Source organism: Martes martes (genome assembly GCF_963455335.1).
Source record: "Martes martes genome assembly, chromosome: 11".
Lineage (NCBI taxonomy): Eukaryota > Metazoa > Chordata > Mammalia > Carnivora > Mustelidae > Martes > Martes martes.
Window position 1 is genome coordinate 550,194 of NC_137899.1, and position 15,068 is coordinate 565,261.

General features: G+C 48.4%; 1 protein-coding gene across 1 annotated transcript in view; it reads right to left on the reverse strand.

The window, feature by feature from the left end:
- LOC308352115 (contactin-associated protein-like 3) overlaps nucleotides 1-13,841 on the reverse strand; it is a gene marked incomplete at both ends in the record, with an annotated part of 187,029 nt that extends 173,188 nt beyond the window's left edge. Inside the window, 2 exons of the mRNA XM_080818171.1 lie at nucleotides 6,289-6,634; nucleotides 13,815-13,841. Of these exons, the coding sequence (XP_080674297.1) occupies nucleotides 6,289-6,634; nucleotides 13,815-13,841 (373 nt within the window). The remainder of the gene's footprint in view (nucleotides 1-6,288; nucleotides 6,635-13,814) is intronic.
- Between the last annotated feature and the right edge of the window lie 1,227 nt (nucleotides 13,842-15,068).

Below are 15,068 nucleotides of genomic sequence, written 5' to 3' on the forward strand. Positions count from 1 at the left end.
CCCCCAGGGAGCCCGTCACGCCCGCGGTCAACCGAGCTGGCGACTTCCCTGAGGGCTCACAGGCCCCGGAGAACACGCCCGCGGCGTCTGAGCGGCCCAAGCCAGGGGACAAGGGGACGGCGGGACCGAGCGGGGGGGGGGGGGGGGGGGGCGCTGGGTTTCAGGCCCTCGGGAGGTCACCGAGCCTCCAGCCCCACGCGACGGCCGCCAGCCCCCGCCCCCAGTGGCCCGGTGAACGCAGGGCCTGGAAATTCCTTCTCCCCGGAACCACCACTAACCCGGGACGGAACCCCCAACCACAGCGTGTGCGGAAGCCACATCTCACCTCCACTCGGGAAGACAAACCTTACGGCCCGTCATAGTCCCCGAAACTAACTCGTGCCCAAGTAATGTGCCCTCCCGTCCAGGGGACAGACTTCTCCCCGTTTCCCTGCGGAGTGACCCAGCGCCCCCGGGACTCAACAGTAGTAGAAGACCCCACCCTGGTGAGATACGTGACACCACTTCCCGTCCTACCGCGGTGCGACAGCGCAATAACCCTTCATCGCTACCACCTGTACCTGAAAATAAATCAGTGTAGCGCGACCGCCTCAGTGTCTAAGCTCTGATCACACGGGAAATGACCCAGTGGGCCACGCTGCCTTATTCGGAAGAATTAGACAATCGTGGGGGCCTACGGAGCAATGCTCGGGGGGACGGTACAAGGGTCATGCTGTCGTCCTCTCTTTCCGCAGTATTTACAAGTTGTGTATAATTCTTCTCAACACGTGATAAAAGACATCTTTAAAGCATGTCATCCTACGCCATAGAATTCAAACAAGGAGTAACAAGTACGTCTCTTTGGATGGTCTAATGCCTCTCAGAAGTAAGCTGACGTCAATAATTCAGTCTTTAAAAGCTACTCAACACAAACCAGCCCGTGCGGAAAGCAGCAGCACGACAGGGGCCACGGGAGCCGGGGGAGTGGGATCCTGCAGAGGTCACTCTGAAGCACTTTGTATGTTGAAGCCGAGCCTTCAAGGCTCTAGGAAGTTAGTGGGGAGAGGCCCGCGGCTCTGTTACTTCCAGATTGTTGGAGCTACTTTATACTTTTTTTTTTAATTTATTTATTTGTTAGAGAGAGAGCGAGCGAGCACAGGCAGACAGAGTGGTAGGCAGACGCAGAGGGAGAAGCAGGCTCCCCGTCGAACAAGGAGCCCGATGTGGGACTCGATCCCAGGACGCTGGGATCATGACCTGAGCTGAAGGCAGCCGCTTAACCAACTGAGCCACCCAGGCGTCCCGCTACTTTATACTTTTATAGTCAAAGACTAATTTTGATTTAAGGAGGAAAATTCAACTTGAAATTTGCTCAGTTCGTTGAGCGGTTTCTGTTAGTGAATAGGTCCTTCATGAAATACTATTGAATGATTTGGGGTTTTTTCCCCCCAAATCAACTCGAAAAAGCAGATTTTCATGACCGCCAGTCCTCTCCCCAAAACCTCCTTCCAGGCCTGGGAGGGTCCCTGATGACGTATCTTCGGGTCACTCCGTCTGTCCTGCGAAGGGTCGCCCAGAACTGGAAGAGCGGGCTCTGCTCCTGCCCACCACGCTGTGCTGAGGATCGCCTCAGACTGTGTGCGGTTCTGGTTTGTTTTCTCCGTGTTCCCAAAAGCATCCTCACCACCTCAGCATTTCTGGGAAGTGCATTCAAACGCTATAAATACGGGTCTGTTTACTGGTTTGTCGCAGGCTCTCTCCGCTGTCTGAACGCCGCTGCCCGCTACAGCTCGCACCCATCTATCCCGGCCTCATTTTGCCCAACACGCTTCACGGCGGCAGGAGCGGACCCCACATTCACCGCTCCAGGGGCGCCCCTCTGACAGGCTCCCTTCCTGCCGCAGCTGATGAGCACGGAGGCCTGGGCTCCCTCCAGACAAACACAGAGCAGGCTACTGAGGCAAAGAGAGGCCAGAACCAGTGAAAACCCCGGAAGGAGTCTAGCCCACACGGGCCAAGACGAAACGCCTTGACAGACCCTATGGAGCCTCTTACCCTCTCGGCCTGCCCGGAGATCGCGGACGCTCAGACAGTAACAAGGAATTTTGACGACACTTAGCAAATAATTACAAGAATCCGTGTCGGCTGAAAGAACAAGCCTCCTGAGAAACAAAACCCTCGAGAAGAGACACGTGACAAATACGTTTACTTAAATGAGCGCTCATGGGGCGCCCAGGTGGCGCAGCCAGTCCAGCGACCAACTCTTGATTTTGGCTCAGGTCGTGATCTCAGGGCCATGGATCGAGCCCCGCGTGGGGCTCTGTGTTGATGGGGGGTCTTCGTGGGATTCTTTGTTCTCTCTCTGCCCCTCCCACACGTGTGCCTGCTCACTCTCTCTAAAAAAAAAATACATGCTTGTGATTTTATACCTCTTAGTAGTTACAGAATTATGTCCAGTTACCAGGTTCCGCAGGCGTATATTTTATTCCAGATTACCAAGGCTCATCGTGTCACCAGGTTAAGGTGGTTCAAAGACTACAAGGGCCTCACTATTATACCAAACCGGGCACGTTATTTATATTTGAAAGAGATGATGCTGTGTGATCATTTCTGTTACAGGATTATATTCATGCACCTGCGTCAGAGAAGACACAGTACTGCTTCTGCACGTACAGAAGCTGAGGCTCGACAAAGGAAGGGCTCGACTCTGTACAAATCTTCCAGCCGAGGCGGCAGCCCTACGAGGCCCGTGGAGACCACGGTTTGGTTTCCCATGGCTGCTGTTAAAATGGGCTTGGTCCACACCCCAGTCATGGTCAGACATCTCTCCTATGTATGCAGGGATTTACTGGGGAAGAGGACAGGTGTCACTATATGAAAACAAATTCAGATGATCACTCCTAGAACAGAAGTGTGGACCCCATCTGTAGTGGACCAGAAATATATCTTTCTTTCTTGCAACAAAAGGGCACTTTGGAAAGGAAGGATTCACAAGGAAGCTTCTAGAGAAAATTACAAGCACTGAGCTTTAACAAAGTGAAAACAAGTCAGTCATACTCACTAAATGGAATCCTGGATCTGTAAAAATGTCATCATTTGTGTCAAATAATCACCATCAATGACTGAAATTTCTCACATGCTTGGGTCCTTTTCTGGTGGAGATGGAAAGGGGGCAGCAGCTGTCAGCCCTAGCTTATACTTTACTTACATGGGGGAAATAATTCAGCTGTGAATTACGTTCCAATTGTGTTGTTCCCAAGTGGGGAGGGGGTACACATGACCCTTCAGAGCGATGCACAATCCGGGAAACTGATTGACAACAACCATAATGTTGATGTTTTCATACTCAGATTATATCTCTTCTCCCTCCCAAAAAGTCTTGGAATAAAGGAATAAATACATACGGAATAGAAATAAAGGAATCGTGGGCTCACCAACATAATTCTAAAGCAAGGAGCTATCACATTCTTCCATTTGTGGCTCTTGGTAGGAAGTAAAGGAGCCAACAACAGCCTACAGAGCAACTTCCAGAAAGCAGGGCTCTAACTTGGAATCTATATCCTAACTTCCCTCTTGAGTTATTTAAGAGGACAGATCCGTATTAGAACACTCTCATCTTGACTCAGGACAGAGTCTGCCTTCTAGAGAAGGCAGACCAGGGAGATGTTCACATTTTTAAAAAATCAGGTCCTAAGCCCTGTTTTGCAGAATGCAGCTTGTTTTATCTTCAAAAAGACAGAGAATACAGAGCAACAAAACAAGCCCGCGATCATGGCTATTTAGAAATATTTTCTCTCCCGTGTATCATCTTCCTGATATAAAATTTCCCAATGATTAGAAATGTTCGTACCGCACATGTGTAATCTCTGAGATGTCAAATCTTTCAAACAAGTCCTGTTCCTTGAGAGGATCTGTTGGGCTGACCCCTGGCTGGCTGCTTTACTACTGGCAACTCGCTCTAAAGAGAGCAACTCCGTCTTTGGTCCATGTGGGCGAAGACCTTTGTCTTTTTTTACTCATATACAACTCTCATTAATTTCTAGTTAGTGCTCAAGAATATTTCATGTTTGTTCATTTTAAAGTTCTATCTGAAAGGATTATTTGAGTTTTGAAAACACTAAAACAGGGCAGGGTGGGGGGTGGCAAGGAGGATAGCCAACAAAAGACTTCAGCAATATTCACGTTCATGATTTCTTGTTTGTACCTTAAATCCCACGCTGCCGGCAAACTCCTCGAGAATTTCTCAAATGTTGGGGCAGAACAAAAAAGATCCCTCTACCTTGACTTAGTAATAATGGATTGCAAATACGTGCTGATGAATTTTGCTTGTACACACATTATAACACACACGCCCCAAATACGCAGGAGTTAAAGAAACACCGATTTGGTCAAACTAGCACATCTAGACATGAGATTCATTGACCATTTACTTCTACTGCTACAGATGTTGTGGCCAGAGGAGATTACTGAGAAATTATCAAAGGCCATCTGTGTGGTCTACGAATCTTTAAATCTGCAAAGTCATTTAAACATATACTCGGTGCTTAAAGGGGTCATCTCTGTGGTGATCTGATCATGGACTTTAGTGTCTAAGACATCCTTCCATTGCAAATGTACATGCACTCTTGAACTTTTCATAAGAGTACTAAATATACCTAAACACTCAGGCTGAAAAGCAAAGATTAGCATCAGCACCTGGAGAGTCAGCCCGAGACCCAGAAGGGCTGAGCCTGGACACCCAGCCCATCTCTGACCCGAGTGTCTGCACGGATATTCAGACACGGAACATCCCAGAGCACAGGATTTCGAAGAAGGATGTTCAGTGTCAAAAAGCCTGATACCTCCGTGGGTTTCAGGCAGTAAAACACTAAGTGAAAATAAATACCACAACAACCGATCTTGCCAATACGCTGTAATCAGCACGACGGAGACGAGAACGGCAACTCTGCTCTGCCTCACAGGAAGGATTTTTGAAGCCCCTTTTCCTTTAAGTGGGAGTGACCTCCAGTGACTTTTTAATGGTACCTCAGAGTAGGACGTGAATCATCTTACAATTTACTAATATCAACGAATCGTTAGCAGTGGTCGTTTTTAGTTTCTTAGCAAAATGACAAGAGCTCTATTGTAGGATCTGAGGATCTGATTTTACCTAAATGCCCCCATTTTAATTAATTCAGAGCAGTTGTCGTACCAAGGTAAATTAAAATTGTGTCTGAAACACAGGGCAGTATTTGCTGAAAAGAGATTAAAGCTCATTTTGAGGAGTGACTCATACCCGATATGGCATTAAATGAGCTAATACTAGATGACGATACCAGACAATCATCACGCCCTCCCGCGTCCACGGACGAAGGAGTGGGACAGTGACTTCAGGTGCAAAGCTTTTTCACTTTAGCCAACTTCCCGGTGAGGGCAGAGTCCGGCGGCCCTGCAAGGGCTGAATCCGGACACCCCCAAAGCAAGGTCAGTTTCCCAACGAGCCCGCTAGCCCTTTCTGGAAACGCACACCAGCTTGACCTGAGCCCTACGCCTGATCCGGTTTTATTTTATTTTATTTTTCTTGAAGGGAATAGGGGCCAGGAGAGAAGACAAGAGGGACTTTCTTAAAACCCCATAAGGGAAGAAAAGCCTCGGATGGCGAGGTCAGTCTGAGCAGCGGTCTTCCAACTTTTCCTGGCGTTCAGAGTGAAATCCCCGAGGGCCGAGCCTCTGGACGCGCAGCGGCGTCTTTGGACGGGTCAGCCCGAGCTCGCCCGGCGGCCGCAGGCTCTGGCCTCGACGAACCCCGCACCCACCACCGCGCGGAGCCGGACCTGACGCGAGCGCGGAGGGCAGGCTGCGCTCCCGGGGGCGCGAGGGGTCCGGGCTCCCCGAGCTGCGGGGCCGGTCCGGGGCGGGCTGCGGGCTCCCGGGCGCGGACTCCGCAGGGCGCGCACTGCAGACGCGCTAATGCAGGACCCGCCGCGCGCGGACCCGGCTCCCGCAGCCCGCACCGCCGGCGCCCGAGGGACACGGCCCCGCCGGCCTGCCCTCCCTCGGGCGCCGGCCCCCGCCTGTTCTCGACCCGACCCTGGGCTCCGCCAGAACTTGGGCTGTCCTCCCGGCGGGGACACCGCAAACACCCGGTTCGCTGCGCCGGCGACTTGGCGGGAGCGAAGAGCCCGGCGCGCCCCGCTGCGGGCTCTGGGACGCGGCGCGCTGCCCCGGGACGCCCCTTCCCCGCACCCCGCAGCGGTGCCTCTGCAAACGCGCGCGCAGGAGAGCACGAACCCGAAGCCGGGCAAGTCCCCGGAGCACGGGCGTACTCACGAGCGTCCCCCGCCGCCGCCGGGCTCCCGGGCCGCGCCGCCCACACGAAGAGCATCGCGAGGAAGGCCGCCGCGCCCCGCTCCATGGCCCCGCGCCCCGCGCCCGCGGCGTCCGGCGGCTCCGGTGGGCCCGTCCGCAAGCTCCGGTCCGGGTGGCGCCGCCCGCTCCGCGCTCTGCCGGCCCCGCGCCCCGCGCCCCGCGCCCCACCTGCGGCCACACCCACCGCCGCCCGCCCGGAGCCCGCGCTGCGGCCCGCACGGCCCCGGGCGCCCCTGGCGGCGGCGGGCGGATGTGCGTGTGCGCGCGTGTCGGTGTCCGTAGTGGGAAAGGCGAGGCGGGGAACCAGCTAACCGGGTGGGAGGACGACGTTTACGTGAATGGAAACTGTTGTGAAGAGGACTTCTCGCCTTCTGCACTCGGGTAACGAGTCAGGCGGAAACACCTCGTGATCCCCGTAGGCGGGCCAGACCGTGATGGACGTTGTAAACTTTGGCGGTGATCTGTGTCCCCTTGTAGCTCAAGAAGGCTTGGGGGGGGGGGGGGGGATACACACACACACACACACACACACACACACACACATATATATATAGTTTGTTTGTTTGTTTGTTTGTTTTAAACCCTCCCCCACTTGAGCTACGGGGTCAGCATTTTACTACAGACACCCCTGCTTGGAGATTTGAGGGCTAAGCCCACCGACAGATAAAACCACAAACTGCACCTTGGCAGAAGGAATGTTGTTCCAAATGCCATGCCGAGCTGACCTTACACCGAGCAGGTGCACTGAATAGATTTAATTGAAGAATAAAAGCTTTTGAAACAACACGTGTCTACTGTATGTGCGTTGCTTTCCACTCAGATCCTCTCATAACAGTTCCCCAAAGAACATATTTTTTTTTAATGATGCTGTATTAAAGGAAAAGCATATCAAAGGGGGTGGGGACTTCACAGCATAAAGATAAAAACCAGAAGCCCATGGAGGGAGAAGCGTTTCAAGACCTGTGACCTGGAACTCAGCTGGCAACTTAGTGGCCTGTCTCCTCCCTGAAAGGACCCCTAGCAGGTGTAAATCCAGGAGTTAGGAGCGCGACATCACAGATCAATACCGTCCTAAAACTGATCAGACTCGTGACAAATGTGCTGAGATGGGGAAACAGGCTCCAGGCATCCTTGTGCCGCCCAAAGTGACCGGAATACGGAAGGAACTTTAACCTTTAGCAGACCCCCACTTGCCTGAGAGCGCAGCAAGCAGAAAGGTGTTTTAATGGTTATTTTGCCTGGGAGGTGGGGAGGACAAAACCAGAAATGGGAAATTTAAATAGCTTTGCCAAAGTCATAGTATTAACAGCTGGAAGGACTGAGAATTAGACCAAATACAGAGATTCTGATCTCGACTTTATGGCTTCCTCCACCCTCACTTGGCCCCTGGGAATCAGGACACTCTCCCCTCCCCCGACCCCAGCAAAAGGCAGTGACAACAAAACCTGTTCAGAAGATATGTTTGGAAACTTGCAAAAAAGCCACAGGCATTGCAATGACCTTCATTCTTTCATCAGACACTTCTCCCGGGCCTGCTAGGAGTTCCGGGACTGGGACATTTTATTTCTAATTTTGTAAAGCAAATATAAATGAACTATTTACATCAAGGGTCTAATACATTTTTTAAACGACCTATAACCCAAACATGGTAAGTGTGTATTCTTAGCCTAAATAAATGGTCACAACATTCCTCTGAAGTAAATACTAAGCCCTGTTGACAGATAGGCTGGACCTCAGAGAGGGTTAGGGGTGTGTCCAGAGTCACACAGCAAGCGGGGATTGGAAGCCAGATTCACTGAACTCTGAGAACACCTTCTCACAGAGACGGCGTCTCCACAACGGAGAAGCTGTCACCCTGTGAAAACTATACTCTTTTGGAACAATGAAAAAATTAAATTAAATAAAAAAAAAAAAAACTACTCAGTGGTTCACAGGAAACCCATTTAGAATGCCTTGGTCAGCACCTCAGTAACTGAAACCAATAAAGCCAGAAAGGACAGTGATGATAAATCACTTGAGCGGGGATTAGGATGGGTTTTTACAAGTCCGATGAGACCCAGCAACAGGGGGGAGTGAGACCCCCGGGTGGCCTCCCCCCTGCAGAGCACGGCATTGAGCTGTTAACAAAAATTCAACTGAGTAAGTTTTAAAGTCTATTTGACTTTATTAATTGATTCAGGAATCCGGCAACATCCCATCTAGCAAACAAAAGGGGAATTCCAAAGGGCTCTAGAACGGGAAAGGTTTTTTAAGGACGAGGGAGTCATAAAAAAAAAAAGGATTGTTTGGGGTAGGATCATCTTCCTTTAGGGAAAAGCGGTCTTTTTAGGTGGATTACTTCATCTTGCTTTGGGGGTTGGAGAGGACCCATGTGACAGATTATACGTTGTTGATGCTGACCAGAGAAGCCCGGATTGATCAGTTAAGACTATATTTCTGGGGGAGGTTGAAACTTTGATTAGGTTAGGTATTAAGCCCTGGTTTGGTGGCTTGGTCTAGCATAAATGACTCCATTTGGGGCTTGTGGTTTTCTTTTTAAAAGGATGCTGGACCGGGGCACCTGGGTAGCTCAGTTGGTTAAGTGTCTGCATTGGTCTCGGGTCGTGATCCCAGAGTCCTAAGATCAGGTCCCAAGTGGGGCTCCCTGCTCAGCAGAGAGCCTGCTTCTCCCTCTCCCTCTGCCACCCCCTCTGCTTGTGCTCTATCTCTTTGTGTTAAATAAATAAATAAAATCTTAAAAAAATAAAATAAAAGAATGCCGGACATCAACACCGGGGTCAAGGCATGACCTCCCAGGTCAAGGGCAGCCAGAGTGAGCACTGCCCAGAGCAGAGCCCTGCGAGCAGGTGACCCATGTGGCACGTCCATTCATCCCTCTCTGGCTGTGTCCTCCAGGAGGAGACTGAGTGGCTTGCTTTTTCGGTTGTTTGGTTTGTGTCATGGGAACCACAGCCCCACCTAGAGCCATTAGGGAATTGCGGGTTTGAAGCCCCCGCAGAAGTCTGGAGCCCGCAGGGCGGACCAGCTGCAGAGACGCCTTGGGAGCCGGCAACAGCCGTGGGCCCCTGCCAGCTGCTCAACACCTGGGAGCCTCAGCCTCCTGGTCTGTTCGATGAGGTCCTCTCCATGGAGGACGGCTCCAAACACTAAAGGAGAAAATGTGTGTTGAAGCTTAACGTCCATCCTGTGCCTGTCCGGAGGGCACTGGATTGGGCGGGCGTGTTGCTGGGAGCTCTGGTCTGGGAGGAGAGGGCACGCCAGCCCGGGGACCACCAACAACCGGGAGCTAACGCACTCCATTCCCTGACCCTTCTCCGTAGCTCTTTGCTATTTTAAGTAGGAAAGATGAAAAAAAAAATGTGGAGACAGAATCTGGCACATTGCCACAGCTGATGATTCAGACCCCCAGACTGTGTGTGCGTGCGGCCGTCAGAGTTTGTACCAAACACAAAAGAGAACTTAATCTCAGCATGAGTCACAACAGAAGACAAGAAATGACTGCTCACGTTCGGAGGGGTGTAGACGCTCGTGTATGTCACTGCACACGGGTTGCCTACGGAAATACTCCAAGGGAAATCGAGCCCCTAGCATTTCCTGGCCAGTGTCCTCTGTCCTCCCTGCACACTGACGTCCCTGAGCGGAGGACGACCAACTTGCCCACCACAGTGAAGATTCTTCTGAAGGCTGTCCACAGACTGAAACACGATGCCGTTAATTCCCCTCTTCATTCGGCAATTTCTTCCCTCTAAATTCTTATTTCTGCATGTTTTATTTAAGTCTAGAAATACATTTAACTTTACCCTCATAGTGGGAACAGATTTGTCATTAAATCCTCTGAAAGTTAGAATACTGTGAATAAAATATAATAGTATTTCTATTAGGAGTAATTTTTCCCATAAGCCCCTGAGCAACAAATCCTGAAGAACAATTATCAAGAGACAGACTCCAGGGAGGATAAATGTCCCACGTGTGATATAGGGCACCCTGCACAGCATCTTTCCAGGTTCTCTCTGATGAGCTGTGTTCCCTGTAATTAGTCCTTGGAAAGCCGGGGTTTTAACAGCCAAAGGGTTGTGCATCTGATTACATAAATCTCAGCTACAAGAATAGTCAACCTCATACTTCTTACAAATTCAGTCTGCTTCAATCCAGTAGGACCCGACCACTGGTGTCTAAGACAAACTACAATAAGCCCCCGCCAAGAACTCGGAGTATAAAAACAATACTGCGTGATATTCCCCGAAGTGTGTGAGGAAACATTCCACATGATTACTCCCAGATCATCACACACGGTTTCCCTGACGTTCTGGCTTGGATGGAATCAGAGAAGCTTAAAATTAAGATGGTGCCCAGAGTCAGGCAGCCCGCACTCCCCCAGTTCAAGCACTACCTTCCCCAGCACCAATCCTTCACATGCTGACCGATGGGTGCCAAAGGCCAACACACACCCTTCAGGAGAGAAGGCAGATGCTAGGATTTCCTCCAATCACAACCCACCAGCAGATACGTTCACAGAGTCAACGACATGAGTTTCCAATAACAGTTCTCTTCTTCTTTTAAAAAAAATTTCAGAGATCTCTTTGTACCTTTGCAACCAAATTTCTAATTCTATGGAAGGCACGAAAGGTACCTCTGATTTTTTTCCTCACTTCTTTGGGGCCAGGAGGAAGGAGGCAGCATGGAATGTATCTTAAAAGTGTTTTTTTTCTTTTGTTCCCCACTTAAGATTAAAATCAACACCTAAGCTTGACATAAGAATTTTTAGAGTCCTCCTACTGGAAGGGGCACGATTTTGAAATACAATTTTATACATTCAAACTCTAAATTGTACCTCTTTCAATATGGAAAGCAAAAATAAATAAATAAATAAATAAATAAATTCATTTGGGTTGAGAGATTCATCTGCTAAATGAGCTTTTAGGGCAAAAACAAATGTCAGTTAATATACTGTGGTTTGAGGAGAGTTTGAGTAGAACCCAAAAGGGAGTTAAAATTTTTTATGAGTTTAGCTGTTGAAATTGTTAGGCTTAATGGTAAAATGCTAAGAAACTCTTTTTCAGAAGCACATGCTTAATCTCTAAATCACGGTCACCACAAAGAAGTTAAGAAAATGTAAAAATAAATAAATAAATAAAAAGGCTCCTGGGTGGCTCAGTCCATTGAGCCACTGCCTTCAGCTCAGGTCGGGATCGAGTCCCGGGATCGAGTCCCACACGGGGCTTCCTGCTCAGCGGGATGTCTGCTTCTCCCTCTGACCTTCCCCCTCTCATGGTCTCTCATTCTTTCTCTCTCCCTTCCAAATAAATAAATAAAATATTTTTTTAATGTAAAAAAAATTGAAGAAAGAAGAGAAAAGAAAATGTGGGCAGTGTGAAGTCTTGGTTTTATTACAGGGTAAGACGAGTAATAATGACGTCTTGAACATCCAGTTCCAGGTATAAAACACACTTTCTAAATTTGGTTGAGAATGAAATTGGCTCTGGTCTCAGTGGGACGTCTACCAGAAGGCCCTGATAGTGCCTCTATACCATGTTTTGTGTCCTGCCATCAAGAATCAGAAAGTTTGCTCTTCAGAAAGTCAGGAAGCATAAACATTGCTGCATTTTTTTTTCTCTTTTAGGTTGATACTTGGATAAGAAATTGTATTGATTCTATCATCCTTTTTTTTTTTTTTTTTTGGTTAAAAGGTTTAATGTGCTTTAAGGAAATGATGCTCATAAATGCAATTTATATTGTTGTAATCACTGGTGACGAAATGTTACCATTTTTGATAAATTTGTATTTGAAACTTATTTTGACAATAAAGCATGCTCCAAACTGTGTCGAATTTAAAAATACTGAGACTCACCATAATAATAATAATAATAATAATAATAGAAGGACAGGGAATAATAAACATTGGTGAAGAAGTAAACTAGGAGTCCTCGCCCACCCCTGGGGGGACGTAACCTGGCACAGCCGCTTTGGGACACAGTCGGGGGCTCTTCCAGTGGTAAATGTGGAGTGACTCTAACAGTGCGACCACCAGCTCCGCGTGCGAGAGACAAGAAAACGCGCCCCCACATGAACTTGAGCACAGATGTTTGTAGCAGCATTACTCACAAGAGCCAAAAGGTGAAGACAACCCAGACGCCTGTCAACACACGAGTGGATAAACGAAATGTGGTCTATGCAGACAATCAAATACTATCTCGCCTTTAACGGAAAGGAACCTCTGACGTATGCTCCAACATGCGGGAATCGTGAAGGCATCGTGCTGAGTGAAACAAGCCGGTCCCAAAAGACCAAACAGGATGTGATCCCACTCCTCTAAGGGCACTCTCCGAGACAAGTGAAGAGACAGAAAGTAGATTAGTGATCACCAGAGGCTGTGGGGTGGGAGCACCGGGAGACGGTGTTTCGTGCATACAGAGTTTCAGCTGGGGAAGATGAGAGAGTTCTGGAAGATGTGGTGGTGAGGGTTGCACAATACCATGAATGAAATGCCCCCAAATTACATGCCTAAAAGTGATCATAATGGTGAACTTTATGTTATGCATATTGTATCCCAGAAAAAAAAAAAAGAAAGAAAATAGAGCTTCGTCGATACAAAAGTTGTAACTTCAGTAGACTTACAGACCTTGATTTGGATGAATTTCAGTGATTAAAATGTTGAGTGGGGAAGAAACACTATTGAAGTATTTGGAGGAATCTTGAAAACCTACTAAGTGAAGGTCGGCCCCAAGGACCACATGTTATGTAAGTCCATTGATAAGAATTTCTCAGAAAAGACAATCTATAGAGACAGAAGCTAGACTAGCTCTTGCTTAGGGCCGGGCGGGGAGAGAGGGAGTAGAAGAACAAGAGGATAACAGTTAAGGGGAGAAAGTTTCCTTTGGGGAGTAATAAAAATACTCTAAAACGGGTTGTCTGGGCGCCTGGGTGGCTCAGTGGGTTAAGCTGCTGCTTTTGGCTCAGGTCGTGATCCCAGGATCCTGGGATCGAGTCCCGCATCGGGCCCTCTGCTTCAGCAGGGAGCCTGCTTCCCCCACACCCCCCCCCCCGCTTCTTTCTGCCTGCCTCCCTGCCTGCTTGTGCTCTCTGTCTGTCAAATAAATAAATAAAATCTTTTAAAAAATTATTTAAAAAAATAAAAATAAAATAAAATAAAATGGGTTGTGGCTCTGCATGTACAACTCATTGAGTATATTAAAAACCACTGGACAATTTAAAGAGGTGAATTGGATGGTAGGTATCTCAAAGCCATTTTTTAGGAAGAACACAGGAACTCTAAAAATACAATGAACCCATTAACATTAACTCAACCACAGCTATTGCAGGTAGAAATGTGACTGACAAATGAGAGGTCACATCCATAAGCCACTCATCAGTTCATTACTGTCCTAGTAATGCTGTCAAACAGCCTCAGACCTCAGCAGGAGACACCGCCAGACTGAGCTCCCCAGGCTCAAGGCCATGGCCGGCTCAAGCAGGTGCTCTGGTCTCACCTTGCTGGTGTTGGAGATGCTGGCCATTGGCCGATCTAGAATGGCCCCAACTGGGATGCCTCAACAAGCCCAGCCAACAAGCCCAGCACCTCTTACAATGGGGTGTGGAAGCAAGAGGAGACGCAGGAGAAATGCAAGTCTGCTCCAAGCCCTTCCGCCAGCACCTCGGCGAGCCCTCCACTGACCAAAGCAAATCTCACGGCCGAAGGTGGAATCAAGGGCCAGGGCGCCAGATCCGGCTTCACCTTCATGTTCTCCCCATTTCTACGTACAATGGTATCCGGAACTTTGAGAAGTCTTCCTTTATTTCCATCTCATTTGATTTAAATATTAGCTGCATTTAACATTTTTATAATTCAGCTTGAACAACGGCTGCATAATCCAGGTAGATGGAAAAGCGAATGAAATCTATTTGCAACAGGGGCTCTCAAATGCCCCTCAACAATGCTGTACGTGAGGTGAGCCTCAACTGTGTCTGGTACCTTCTCCTTAAAGCGTCTTTGTAGCAGACGTCTTGGCTGCAAGTGTGTTCACAGCAAGCATTTTTGCTGCACAACCAGCAGGGAAGCCATTTTGCCATAAAAATTTAAAGGACTAAAAAAAATGTCCTGTTGGCAGTTTGGTTGGACAGTTTGGTTTCGTTTCTCCATAGACATGCTGCTCTCATCGTCACAGCATGTAAATCTTAACCCCCACAGTGGCCCACGAAGTGGTGGAATTCTGACCCAACATTGCCCGTAGAACTTTGGAACGTCTGTCGATGGACACGTTGGCAATATGCCAAGAGCAAACAACAGTGTGGAAGGTTTTCACACACGCCACGGAACTCAGTTACAAATATGTGTCCTGGTCTTTGGAAACTGATACTCCTCTTAATGAAGGACAGAATTTTAGGGGGAAGAAATGTGATGCCCAATGAGGAGACAACTCGACAGGCAAAAAAAGAAAAGAAAAGAAAAGAAAAGAAAAAAAGGAAAAAAGTATGAGCATAGATGTTAAAGACAAGTGTTTAGGTACAATCCAGAAAATCAAATCAGTTATATACAGTGTTGCCCTGAATCTAGACACATTTTAAGTGTATTCAAATATTTTGCACTTCACAGCAAAGTGTTTTGAATTTTGCTATTGATTTTTCATGTTTTGTGGTGTCCTTTTCAATGAACGTGTCTCTTTCATTTTTTGTGATTTTATCTTTTATGGCAAAATTGCCTTATGGTCAATTAGGAATGTGACGGAAGTGTTTGCTGCAAAAAT